Raw genomic sequence first — 15,000 nt, 5'->3', positions numbered from 1 at the left:
TTTGTTAAGCCAATATATTGTTTAAAAGGTACATTCTTAGAGGAAACAACGCATACATATACCACATTTTTTGATTGTCAACTTCCATTTATTGGACAAATTTTTTTTAGTTCAGAATTACAATTTTCTGTATTTTGTTCAATTGGGATATCTTTTTTGTTAAACAAAGCATTATTGGTACCTTTTATATTTCTTTTCATTATTTTTGTGCTACTGTAGCTACCTTAAATTGTATTAGAATTAAAATTTTTATGTAATTTATTAGAGAGCGGGTAATGCTAATCGACCGATTTTGAAAAAACTTTTTCTATGTTAGTTGAAGCATTTTTTTCCTAAATAAGGGATTAAACCAAAATACATTTCTAGTTCTATTTCGTTTTTTTGTACTTTTTTTTTTTAGGATTAAAATTAAGTTCAAAATATACAAAACGGCTTTATTTAAAGGCAACTTCAAATATTCCTTCAGAGGAATAAAATACATTTTCTTTGAAGGAGTCTCGATTTAGCCTGTTTTTATTTGAAATCGGATATGTTTTAGAATTTGGGGTGGATAATTTGAGTTAATATTATTATACAATAACTCATAGACTTATAACATAGACATATAACATCATAGACATAGACATATAACATCATAGACTTTTATGAATTTTCAGAGAGGCTAAAACTGACATCAAGAAAGTTTACAATTTTGAAATTTATGTTTATTTCGATTTAAAAGCCAATATTTTGATTAGTATTTATAATAACTTTTCTAATTTCATTGAAGTGTAGAACAGATTTTTTATGCATAACTATTAAACCATCGTCGCAATAATGACCTAAATCATTTGTCTTAATTATTTTACTTTATAAATAGAAAATGTAATGTCCAACAAATTTACAAATATCTGCTCTTTTAAACTGCCCATTGTTACATCAAAGCAGTCATGTATGTTTTTATTTTTCCAAGTTTTCTTATTAAAATGAAGTAAGGGTTTTTTACAATGTTTTGTTATACGAATTGTTTCTTCAGTAATACCTGTGTTGCTTTTTGCAAATTCTAATTTTCATCTAAATTATCTGCAGTTGTGAAGGGTAAAAATCATCAATGTCAAATTGAAAAAATGTACAGTCCTTTTTTTTTCGATTATGGAGAACCAATCTATAACCTCAGTGGTATTTTTCCATTGTTGTAAGTTTAAATAATTTCTAGATATATTATTAATTTTTTCCAATTTAATTTTGCTTACATGACTAATTCACTTTTAGAGGGAATCAATAACCAACAAAGGAAGTTTATTTTGAAAGTTTGTTTTATGATCTTTTAGTATTACGATGGCTTGGACAGGGGCAGTTAATTCGTACCTGTTTTCAATGTTTATTTTTTTAGCAATATATTGCGCTTCTAAAATAATTTTAAAAACATAAAATATTTTTATAGTTTTCTGTTTGGAAATGATAAATATTATTTGTTTTTTCAGCAAAAACCGAAATAATAGGGTTTGATTTATTTTTTTATCATCTAATTTAATTTTGTTTGATAATTGTTTTTTTATTGAATATTGTTTTCAATAAAACATAGTTTAAAAACCTTACTTCTTTTTAAAAAAGAAACATGGGAAAAAAAACGTGACTGCTATGATGTAGCAAAGGGCAGTTATGACAGAGCAGTGATATATGAATTTGTTGGATTATACATTTTAGATTTAGTTAGTAAATTAATTAATATAAATGAACTAGGCCTTTATCAAGACGATGGTATAATAGTAATGCGCAAAAAACCTGGTCCATAGCTCGATAAAATAAGAAAAGATATTTAAAAATTTTTTTAAAATATTTCTTTGAAGTTGAAATAAACATAAATTTAAAGATTGTAAACTTTTTTGATGTCACATTAAACCTCTTTGAAAATTCATATACGTCTTTCAAAAAACAAAACTATGAATTATTGATATTAACTTTATTCATCCACCCCAAATTCTAAAAACAAACCCGATTTTATTTAATAACATGTTAAACCAAGGCTCCTCTTATAAAAATTTACTCAAATCCTCTAAACGAATATTTGAAGACGCCCTTAAAAAAATTGGTTTTGTAAATTTTGAACTAAAATTTGACCCTGAAAAGAATAGTACAAAAAAGCAAAATAGAACTAGAAATGTAATTTGATTCAATCCCCCATATTGGAAAAAATGTTTTTACTAACATTAAAGTTGGTCGATAAGCATTTCCCGCCTCAAATATTTTATATAAAATTATTAATTGATATACAGTAAAAGGAAGCTACAGTTGCACAAAAAAATTTAAAAGAATTATAAAAGGTCACAATAATGCTTTGTTTAAAAAAAAAGAATTTCTAAAACAAAACAACAAAAAATTGTAATTGTAAACAAATAAACACTTGTCTAATGAGTTGAAGTTGTTTATCAAAAAATGTGGTCTATAAATATGTTGTTTCCTTTAAGAATGTACCTGAAAAACAATATATTGACATAACAGAGGGTGATTTTAATAAACGTTTTGCTAATCATAAGCAATCTTTAAAAAATAAAAAGTTTTTCAATACAAACCATCCTGTCAAAATACGTGTGGGAATTAAAAGATGAAAATATTGATGATTTTATACTGCACTGGTCAATCTTTGAATCAGCACCTGTTAACAATAATTCCAAAAAATGGATACATGCCAAAAAAAATTTGAAATAATTATACATGCAAAGCAAGATTCTTTATTAAACAAAACTTCGGAATTAATTACTAAATGATGGCATGAAAATACGTTTCTCCTAAAATACCATAAAAATAAATGAGCTTAAATAATGGTAGCATTAGGTCCTCCTATTAAAAAATATTTTGCTATAAAAGTGACCATTTCAAAAAAATTATTTTTGTAATAGTGTCAGCAAATTCCCCAAATGTGTGAAAATTTACAGTAGTTAAGACATTTGGGGCATTCCACGTAAAGTGGAACCACTTTTTGGTCAAATTCAACATCACCGACTCGGATTTTGATGAAAATTAGCTCACATGTTGGGCATATGGACAGAAGAAAAACATGTAAATTTTTTTGACTTGGGTAAATTATTTTCTGAGATATGACCTTTCAAAGTTTTGACCTTTTTACATGACCTTGGTTATTTAAAACGTCATAACTTTATTGCTATTATACTTAGGAAGTTGACTTTGGTGGCAAACATAAGCTCTTGCATAGACGAACATCTTTGTGTCTATACAAAAAAGTGATAAGTTCAAAAAGTCAAAAGTCATAATTTTTTTTTTTTACAGATTGCTTTTTTCATTGTGGATGTCTCATGAAAAATCATTTTTGATTTCCCATAAACAGCTTTGGGAATAATATTAAAGTATAAGTAGGTTCTAAAAATTTAACATTTATCGGCCATACAAATGCGATATTTTGAGGTCATTTTCTGTAAATAGCCTATTGTAAATACGTATTATTAACTATTTCCTTTTATTTTCTCGGTTGTAATTTAATTACTAGTACTATAAACACATACTAAGTCAGTAATAAATTATATGAGGCTTAAAGCTATATATATTTATATTAAAATAATCAATTCATTTCCATTGAATTAGTCATCAAAAGACAACATAGGAATGAGCTTTTAGCAACTTTCAAATTAAATTTAGATTAAAAATTGCATTTCAAGCACAAGTAAAAGAGTTAAAGAAGAGACAACACTGTTGTTACGATCCTTTCCAACACCATAAGAAAAAACAATATAAAACCTTGAGGGTAGCTACTAGTCGGCAAGTAGCTATGTATCTCTCAAAACTTATGGCTGGAGCAAAATTATGTGATACTTGCCGAAAGAGGATCACTGGCTTACCTTTCGAAATAGGATTATGTGATGATAAAAATTCTGCAAATTGTAAAACAGAGTCAGATTCTCAAGGCAGTTTCAGATCTCAAGATATTTTTAGTGACAAGGGAGATCAAAATTATCAGTGCCAAAAAGTAGAAATTTCTATTTTTAAAAAATCCGTGACGTTATTGGTTGAGCCACCCTTGGATAAACGCAAGTTACAAACTGTTAAAAGTTATATTCCGGCGAAAAAGAAAAAGCTTGAAAAACTTGTAAAAAGGAAGTTAGACCGTTTATTTACTAATTCAGATGCCATTGATACTTTAGAGGATGATGAATACGAAGCAACTAAAAAAAAAGTTTTCAACACATGTGCTGATGACATTGTTAAAGTGCTTCAGGATAAGTATAAATCAACACAATGTAAGAGTGAAAAGATCATGATTTTGACAATATTTGTTGCCCAATCGGGTAATCGAAAAGTGATGAGAGAATTAAATTGTTCGCATCGACTTGTATCTCAAGCAAAAGAAGTTTTAATAACCAAAGGTGTTTTATCAACCCCTAACCCGAATAAGGGGAAACAACTACCTTTATATGTGAAAGATATGGTAAAAGAGTTTTATTACTCTGACACTGTTAGCCGTGTAATGCAAGGAGAAAAAATTTTCTATCTGTTATGTAATATGGGGAAAGAAAACATGTTCGGTAAAGATTAGTTTTAAGTAATTTGAAGGAAGTTTATCAATTATTTTCAGAAAAGTATTCAAATATCAGAATTGGGTTATCGAAGTTTGCAGAGCTACGACCAAAGAATGTGTCTTTGCAGGAGCAAGTGGTACTCACTGTGTGTGTATGTAGCATTCATCAAAATGATAAACTCATGATAGTCGGATCACATATGGCTTATTTACAACTAAAAGATAAACTAGAAACCCCTATTAAGAACTACAAACATGCTTTGGCAAAAATCCAATGCAATCCTTCTTTGCCACAATGTCCTCTAGGCGAGTGTAAAAATTGCCCTGGAGTCGCTATGCTAAAAGAACCGCTGTTCAAATGCTTTGAAATTAAGGGAGTTAAAGAAATTGAGTATAAACAGTGGACTACAACAAATAGGTCCCAGCTTCAAACCTTTATACAGTCCACTGATGAATTTATTGAAAGATTTTAAGGGAGTTTGAAAACACTTACTAGGCATGATTATATTGCTCAAGAGCAGGCAAAATATTTAGACTGGAAGAAAAACAACTCAAATGGAGAATTTCTGGTTATTGGTGATTTTTCAGAAAATTATGCATTTATTATACAAGATGCAGCACAGGGATATCATTGGACAAATAATCAAGCAACTTTACATCGTTTTGTTTTTTATTAATAATATGAAGGAAATTTATGTCATGGAAGTTATGTGCTGCTTTTGGAATGTAATACTCATGACACAATTGCAGTTTAACTTTTTTAGCGTAAACTAATTAATTTTTTAAAAGTGAAATTTGAGGTAATAAAAATAACATTGATTAGTGATGGCTGTGCAGCACAATAAAAAACTGCAAGAATTTTATAAATCTGTGCAATCGCAAAGAGGATTTTGGTATTCCAGCCGAATGGCATTTTTTTGCCACAAGTTATGGTAAAGGCGCTTGAGATGGAGTTGGAGGAACTGTTAAACGTGAAGCGGCAAAACCAAGCTTACAACGTCCATACCATGACCAAATAATGACCACTAATCAATTATATACTTTTGCTAAAAAAAATATTCATGGAATTTCCTTTGAATACCTCACTGCAAATAATTGGCAAATTGAATCCACAAGGTTAAAGAAAAGATTTTTGAATGCTCAAACGATACCTTGTTACCCAAAAACTTCATTGCTTAAAACCATTATCCACGAATGAACTTCAAGTACAAGATTATAGTTCCATTATCACAGAATGTTAGCCAGCTCATCTTTAGTTCAATAACTGTTAACATGGTTGTAGAGTATGTTGAACATTGGTGGATAGGTTGTGTGTTGGAAAGCAATCAAGAAAATAGAGAAGTAACCATGAACTTTCTTCACACTCATGGACCAAGTCAACTTTTCTCCTTCAGAGATCCTCCAGATATGTTTACCGTTGATTTGAATGATCTTTTGCTAGCAGTCGAACCCAAAACTACAACTGGTTGGTCATACGTCATTACTTCTAAAGAGTCTGATGGAGCAACCAAATCACTTAACTTGCATCATCGCTAACTATTATAGCTTTTTTAATTTATTATTAGCAAATATGTATTGCAATGATAATTGTGTAAATATTATACTGCCACGTAGCTAAAACTGCTAAATAAAACATTTTTGTTACTTTTCAACTATATATATATATATATATATATATATATATATATATATATATATATATATATATATATATATATATATATATATATATATATATATATATATATATATTTATATATATATATATATATATATATATATATATATATATATATATATATATATATATATATATATATATATATATATATATCATAGTATATTGGTATATGGTAGCTATTATATAACCTAGAACCTGCATTCAATAAACTACCTTAAAATACTGTATAATTTTAAGGTATTTAAATATTAAATTTTTAGAACCTACTTATACTTTAATATTATTCCCAAAACTGTTTATGGGAATTCCAAAATATTTTTTTCATGGGACATCCACAATATAAAAAGCAATCTGTGAAAAAAAAATATGGCTTTTGACCTTTGCCATTGATCAGGGTCAAAGGTCAAATGACCAAATGACCAAAAACATTTTTTTATTGAACTTATCAATTTTTTGTATAGACACATAGTTGTTCGTCTATGCAAGAGCTTCTATTTGCCACCAAAGTCAACTTCCTTAGTATAATAGCAAAAAAGTTATGACGTTTTAAATAACCAAGGTCAAGTGAAAAGGTCAAAACTTTGAAAGGTCATATCTCAGAAAATAATTGACCTAAGTCAAAAAAATTTACATGTTTTTCTTCTGTCCATATGCCCAACATATGTGTCAATTTTTATCAATATCCGAGTCGGTGATGTCAGATGGGTGGTTCCATTTGACGTGGAATGCCCCATTTGCGACTTCCTGTAATTTAAGTTTATTGTATAAATTGAAGTTTAATTTGATCATTAGTTTCTGATGAGTCTTTATTGATAAAAAACACTGTTAAATGATAAAAAATGTTGTCATAGGATTTTCAAGTAATTTAATAATATGTATATATATATATATTTATATATATATATAAAGGTTTAAAATTATATTTAATATTTAAAAAATTTATATTGATATTTTTTATTGCTCGTTTATATTAGTCACAATTAGTTTATAATTAAACAATATTACTATTTTTAGGAAATATGTTAAACAAAGAGTTTAAAACCTGGGGTAGTTGAAACCGAAAAGCAATAATCTTGTTCTTGTACGTTGCCATTTGAATAACTTAGCGATGAGGTAATAACTTGACAAGCGTCAATGAAAAAAATTTTTGGTTTATTTGCGAGTAAATTATGAGGATTATTGCCTATAGCAGACCGCATTTCTTCAAATGTTAGAGGTTCTTCATCAATTCCAAACACAGTTTCAAGTTGGCCGTGAGATGAAATAAAACACACAAAACAATTAACATCTTTTTCGTTTCCGCATTTTCTAATAATTTGGAACATTTGATTTCTTGATTTGTTTTCTTCTGTTTTGACTTTAAAATTTAATTTTGAAAATGTTTCAGATAAGGTCACAACATCTTTATTTGCGCCATATCTGTCAGGAAGACTTTTAAATTTGGTATTGCATAAAATAACACACAATCCACATGAATTGGAATCGAAAGTATAGTTTGGAGTGCCTAAAAATATCTTATTTATAGTCTTAAAAGTATTTAATATATGTATATATTAGTGCCATAGTACACGTTTGTATTAGTCAAAAAAAATTTATAATAAAATCATTTTACTAAATTTAGGAAATTTATTAAACAAATAGTTATTAACCTGGGGTAGTAGCAACCAAAAAGTAATTTATTATATGTATATATATATTTTTTGGAAACTTTGTTTAACTATATTTTGAAAAATGTTAATATACTTAAAAAATATTAATCCGTTTTTCAGATTTAGGATTGAAACCCCATATAATAGTGCTCTAAATATACTCTAAAAACTTGGAGTTACTCGCATTTGATAAACTTTTACAATCATATTTAAAAAATGGAAGTTTAAATGTTTAATTAGTTCTTAATTCATTTTTTTTTTTAACTTTATATGAAAAAAAAAAAAAAAAATAATTTATTTAAAATAAAACTTAATTGAACTTATTGTTCCATAACAAAAACTTTAGAAACTTTGTTGTTTGAGGAACTGCTACCTTAACAGTCTTTTACAAATGCTGCATCATTTGTAAAAGACTTCAATGGTCATTCATTACATCAATGGTCAATCATATAGAGTATATCAAATAAGCAGAAATCGTTCTAAACATTTTACTCTATAATAAAACACTTTTATTGATATATTATATGTTGTCTTTAGTGCTCTAACATAAAAGTGATACCACTTTTTTGTTAGGATTTTAGCACGTATAGTGTACGTGAGCATTACTACAAACTATTGTAAATGGCTGTAGACGACTATATATTATTTTAAATAACTGTATATTGTAAGGGTTATAAGTTTAGTGGAAATGCAGAACAACGACGTCCCCTCTTAGCCGACAAATCACGAAATCGTTCTGCATCTTTTTATATATATTTTTGCAACCGTTCAACCATCACGTTTTTGAGCTTGTTTAAGAAACTAATTTTTTTTTTTTTTGTTAAGGCCGTCGCACAGTGGGACGAAATCCCGATTTCGTGGCCAAAAGCCAAATTTTTGAGTTTTATATTTTCATCTTTTTACGTTCAGATCTTGTTTACAGATAGTTCTAGAACAAAATTCCGAACAGGGAAGGTATATACCTGCTCTAGGGTGGCCTGGGCGTCAGTTGACATTTAGCCTCCGTTCGGTACGCACCATACAAGTAGACACGTCGAAAAATTCTTGCCTGTTTTTAAAGTGCTGTTAAACTGAAGAAACTATTTCAATTGGAATTCGGCAAAATGGAATCACTTTCTGGAGGCATGTAGAATATATGGTTTTGCACTATTATTGCTACTTTTAACTTTTTTCATATTTAAATCGCGTGACAAGTAAACATAAAAAATTGTAAATTTTTTATCTGAAATCGATTTTTTAATATCGTTTTAAAAAATTTAGCCGCGGTTATCCACCTTCTTTTGACAAGTAACTGATCGTGTATAATGTTAAATAGAAATATTAAAAAACTGGCTGCCATTGAGTGTCATTTTAACAATGAGACTTGCTTTTAAGGAGGAATGCGTGGTGCGACATTAAACTATGTTAATATAATAATGTCGCACCACGCATTAGTGGTCATGGAAATTAGTGAATCAACATTATTTAATAGCACTAATTACATTTTAATGCAATAATTTTTAATTTTAAATATTTGCTTTAAAAGTTACTTCTCATTCCGTTTTATGATAATCTCACAATTCTAAAAACCAGTCCTCAAAGAACTTTCAGCAGTTATTACTGTATTTTTTTTACAGAGTCTTGCAAATCTTCAAATATGGAATTTTAAAGAAAAGATATATTCTTTATGGTAAAAGAGGTTAAAAAAATGATAATAAATTCATCATTGATGTTTTGACAGATGCAATTTTCAAAAAAACGGAACATGTGATACAACTAGGCGAGGATAAAATGTCATTATCACGGTTATTTTCAAATTTTCGATCGAGAGGGAGAGCAGCAGGAAGATGGGAAGATTTTTTTCTGAAAAAAAATGAAGAATGGTTGGAGGGCACCGTAAAATTTTCAAAATTATCCAATACTGAATGCACAACACCTGAGAAGATTGTGAAGAGTGATGATAAAAAAGGAACATGTGGGCAACCTTCGCAATCCTTTGCTTTATCTAGTGAAAGATCAAAGAGGCGAAAGACTCAAAAAGTACGTTCTACTTTTTCTACAGAAGAATTGGTATATGCTGCTCAAATGAGTTTAAGGACTTCTGGTCAAGTCATGCTGCTCAAGTTGTTAAAGATGTCACATTAACAACCCCAACAAGAGCCTCAAAATATATATCCGCTGTTAGTTCACAAAATGAAGTACCTTTAACCCCAGATGAAGCACTTTCTTTAATGATCGAGAAAGGAGAATTAAAGCACTCTTATCAACTATCAAGAAATGTAGCTAGAGCACATAAATGCAAATTATACTTATCATATCTTGAAGTAGAAAAAGCAAAAAAAGTTGTTATCCATCAGCTTTGTACACAACTGTTAGTGAGTCGTGCGCACAAGTTGAACTACAAGCTTTACTTAATCATGCCAAATCTAGAACTATACAACTTCAGGCTGATGTCATTGATACTCTAAATCCGGAAATTCTGCAAAAATTAGTAGTTTACTGTAAATGGGGATAGGATGGAAGCAGCGGTCAAAGTGTTTATAAACAAATACTTATTGAGACCGGAAAATCTGATGGAAGCATTTTTTATACTTCTCTTGTACTTTTACAAAAATACACAACAACCACGAGACGGGTGAAACAACTATTGTGTGGAAAAATCCTAGACCATCATCTCCGCGATTCTGCAGACCAATACAATTGCAGTTTGTACATGAAGATGTACAGTCAACATTGAAAGAAGTTACCGACATTGAACTGCAGATTGAGGGTCTTGCACCATATGCTAATGAACAAAACAGAAAATCCATTTCAGTAAGTTATTGTATGTCATTTACGATGATAGACGGTAAAGTCTGTAATGCAGTAACTGGTACCACTTCTACACAACGCTGCTTCCTGTGCAAAGCTTCCTCTAAAGAATTAATGACATCAACAACATTAAAAAAAATGGACATTACAACAGATAATTTAAGATTTGGTATATCTACATTGCATGCATGGATTTTTTTTTTCGAGTGCTGTTTGCATCTGTCGAATAAGCTAACAACTGAAAAGTGGCAAGCTCGTCGAGAGGAAGATAAAAAGAATGTGAAAATATGTAATGAAGAAATACATACTCAATTTAGGATACAACTGGGGCTTATCGTTGATCGACTAAAGCCAGGATATGGAAGCTCTAACAATGGAAATACAGCGCGCCGCTTTTTTCAAATGCTGCTATATCTGCTGAAATAACAGGAGTCGATGAAAAATTAATTCACCTATTTCATGTTATTTTGCAGGTAATTTCGAGCGGGTTTGATATAGATGATGAAAAATTGAAAGACTATTGTGTAAATACCGCCCATTTATTTGTTGCTTTATATCCGTGGTATTACATGCCTACATCATAAATTGCTGATCCATGGAGCAGAATTTGTAAAGTATGCCCTTTTACCGATTGGACAACTTTCTGAAGATGCCCAAGAGTCACGCAATAAGGACAATGAAAACTTCAGATTACATCGTTCAAAAAAAAATAATCTTTTATTAATAAAATATCATTTTCCTTTTTGCGCAGTGATTTTAATTGAAGTTATTTAGTATTTTAGTTTTCTATTTAAAATAAGTTTCAGTGAGACATGAATTAAAATAAAACAAATTAAAAATACACTTTTAAAAGAATTTTTACCCGCAGTATTGCTTTCAGGTGTTTTAATGGCGTTAAATAAACTTTTAATGACTAAGTTAATAGACGATTTAAATTCCTAAAAAATAAAACTTCTGTTCTTGGCATCATGGATAATAACTGTAAGTAATGGCATAATGATAAATGGTCTATTCGATGAAAACATTAACTTTTTAGATAAACAAAGCAGAACGTCAGAAAAGCATACATCACCATTGATGTTCATCAGCATTGAACGTAATTTACTAAAATAGTTTCAGCCAAAGAGGCATATAAAAAAAAGCAACGAAGAACTACTGATTGCAAAGAAATACTATATAAAATAAAAAAATAAAAATTTGCAAGAGTGTTTGATTGCTTTTAAAACATCTTGATAGTATATTCAATTCTTAGCTAATATTTAAAATAATTATTTCTTGTTTATGTTATCAGGTTTTTGTTTGAATATCAGAACTTAGCTCAATTAGTTTTTTTCCTTATTAATAGCATTTAAATTAGGCATACGATATAACAAATATTTATGTTCAGAAACAGTAGCTACGTTCATCATCCTACACCACTAAATATTGCAAAAATGCATTAAACAAAAATGTATCTGCGGAAAAAATTTGATTAATCAAATTTAAAATCTGTAGGAGCTGATGTACATCTTGCTGAACCCATACATTAAATTTTTAAACACCGTTCCCCATGATTTCCATTTTACTTTTAACCCCTGGCTTCCATAAATGGCTGTATGCAAATGTATATTATTGTCAATCGCTATACGTTACTGTATATTATTCTAAATTGTTCTTTACAATTTTTTTTAGAGATTTGTTGAACGTTTAATGCATTTTTAAAAAAATTTAACAAATACGCAGTTTTGAATATATTTTTTTAAATACTAGCTTACAATCTAGTACACATTCTCATATGCTCATTATTCTAGTGGTAAATAAATTTTTTTTTATTGTGTATCTGTCAATATATATATGGAGTTACAATCTCAAACGCTTTTCAATATTTTTAAATAAATGTTTTAATTAATTGTCCAAATTATACGTTTAATTAAATAAATGTACATTACATTTATAAACATTTTTACTACTTCACTAATTTAAAATAAGATGTAATCACCATTTTGTTAAAAATGCATTTAAATCTATTTAATACCATAAATCAGCTCTTGGAAAAAGTTGCATTCTAAATAAAATAATTTCAAATTTGTCTCTAACCTAAAAATTTAATAAATAACCGCCATTAAGTGATCAGTAATATCATTATTGTTATATGACTAGTTAAACTGTATAAATTACCAATATTACAAACTATAGGTGTTGTATATTAAACAATTATATCTTTATTACTAATAATAATATCATTTCAATGTGAAAAGTTTTTAAATGTTATTAAAATCAGACGCCTAGAATAGCATAGTCATATTTCAAAATCAGTAGATTTTACTTTAAACTTACTTAACTAACATGCTTATATATGTGTATGCAATTAGCATAAACAGTATAAAAATGTTTCTTAAGATTCTAATTTGGGGAAACTTTTGTTCTTAATCTATATAAATGAATTTATTAAAGCCTCAAACCTAATAAGTATCATGTTTTACGACAACACTTGTTTTTTTCTTACAAATTATGGCACATCAAAAATCTTTTCTGCAATAAAAGATGAACTGAAGAAACACATCTTCTTAGTTTAAATGTTTCAAATCAACTCTTAACTTTGATGAAATCAAATAAAATGAATAGTTTTTTTTCCGGTTGTGTTCTAAAAAACGTTTTTTTTTTCCAAATTACTCCCAAAGTATTTATTGACTAAATCAAAGTGAAAACAGATTTTTTTTACTTATTTTTTAAAAGCTAATCTTAACGAGAACATTACATAAAAACCTTATGTTGACTCTATTTGCCAGAAAACATCTATAAATTACAAAGTCTTAATTAAATCTTAATTATATTTTTAAAAAAAGGTTTAAACTTTAATGCTCATTTATTTTAACTTTAATACTCATTTATTACCAGCAGTATAGCTTGTCAATGGAGCTTGGAGTAGCACCGAAAAACGTAAGTTACATTAGGATTATTGCCATCAAAAGGATGCACCTCATACTTTTTGAGGATTTTTGAGTCTTCTTTCAAACTATTATTTATGGAGTTGAAAATACTTAATGGTTAAAGGCTCAATATTTTCAGCGTTTTATTCTTTTTATACCCTTAGAAAAATTATATAACCTTATATATTTTTCAAAACCTGTTTTATCTGAACAGAATTGATAAATATATACTTAGTAATGTAAAATTTATTATATAAAACAACTTAAAATTAAAAGTTTGAAAAATTTTGCCTTAACTTTTATGTTCCATATTTTTTTGGTAAAATTATTTTACCTATTTTTTAAAAATCCTAAACTTTTATGACTTTTAAAAACCATCTTAAAGTCTTATATTTTATTTATTGATGACATAATTAAATAGTTTTTTTTAAAAAACAACTTTTTTTTTTTAATAACTTAAAAACTGTTGTACATTCTGTTTCCCTTTATAAAAGATGTCTAAATCAAATAACGTTGCATGCCCGTAGGAATAGTATTATGAGAGGGGAGGGGGCAGTACTATGTCCGAATCCTTTTAACTTATTTTTTTTTCTTAATTATTTACTTTTACAGTAAATTTTTTTAAAATTAATAATTTGCAATATTATTGGGAGACAATAACCCCTACTTTCCCCTGGATGGCTACGGGCTTGCTTTGTATTGTACATTTATTCAGCTACGCACAAAAGTTTCATCGAGATGGTATATTTAAATGAACTTTTCACGGTTGTTTTAACTAAAAAAAGCCAAAAAGTATATTTAATTATTTTTTTCTATGTTTAAAAGAACTACCTATAGGCTATCCAATTACCATTAATAAGATAATATAGTTAAAAAAAATAGCTCAAAAAACTTGAATAATTATTTATATAATTATAAAATAAGTTGAATAAATGTTTAATCTAGTTTAGGTTTACAATACAAAAAATTAAAAATAACACAAATTTATTATTTAGGTGTCCTCTTTTTGCCTAATAGCAAAAACGAACTTGTCTCTGCATTAAGTCGACCGATTTCATTCACATCTTATGTGTAACTTTTAAGCAGAATATATTCAGATGTAATTTCTAATGCTTATTTAATTGAATTTGGTAGTTTACTAAATGAGTGTTGATCAATGATCAAATATTTTCTATAAGGTTAATATCCGGTGATCAACGGCATTATGGCAACAAATATACCTTCATTGTTGTAAACCAGTTTGTTTTAATGTGTGCTGTGTATGCTGGAGCCCCGCTTTGCTGGAAAATGTGTTAATGCATGAGGATGAATAAATTGCATATAGGTTATTATACAAACAATGAATAAAACAAAGATATATAGATTTTAGAGGTATCAAAATTGACCCTTTTTTGACTCTATAATTGCCCCAAAAGGGATAATACTGTAGCTCAATCAACGGGTTTTTTTTACGCCCACCAA

The 15,000-nt window shown here is 28.4% G+C and overlaps 1 protein-coding gene across 1 annotated transcript in view; it reads right to left on the bottom strand.

Moving 5' to 3' along the window:
* The window catches only part of LOC136074781 (caspase-7-like), a 72,383-nt gene that overhangs the window by 43,148 nt on the left and 14,235 nt on the right, over positions 1 to 15,000 (bottom strand). Inside the window, exon 3 of the mRNA XM_065787074.1 lies at positions 7,234 to 7,695. Coding sequence (XP_065643146.1) covers positions 7,234 to 7,695 — 462 coding nt within the window. The remainder of the gene's footprint in view (positions 1 to 7,233; positions 7,696 to 15,000) is intronic.

This window comes from Hydra vulgaris, chromosome 01 (assembly GCF_038396675.1).
Source record: "Hydra vulgaris chromosome 01, alternate assembly HydraT2T_AEP".
Classification (NCBI taxonomy): domain Eukaryota; kingdom Metazoa; phylum Cnidaria; class Hydrozoa; order Anthoathecata; family Hydridae; genus Hydra; species Hydra vulgaris.
This window is presented reverse-complemented; position numbering and strand designations above follow the sequence as displayed.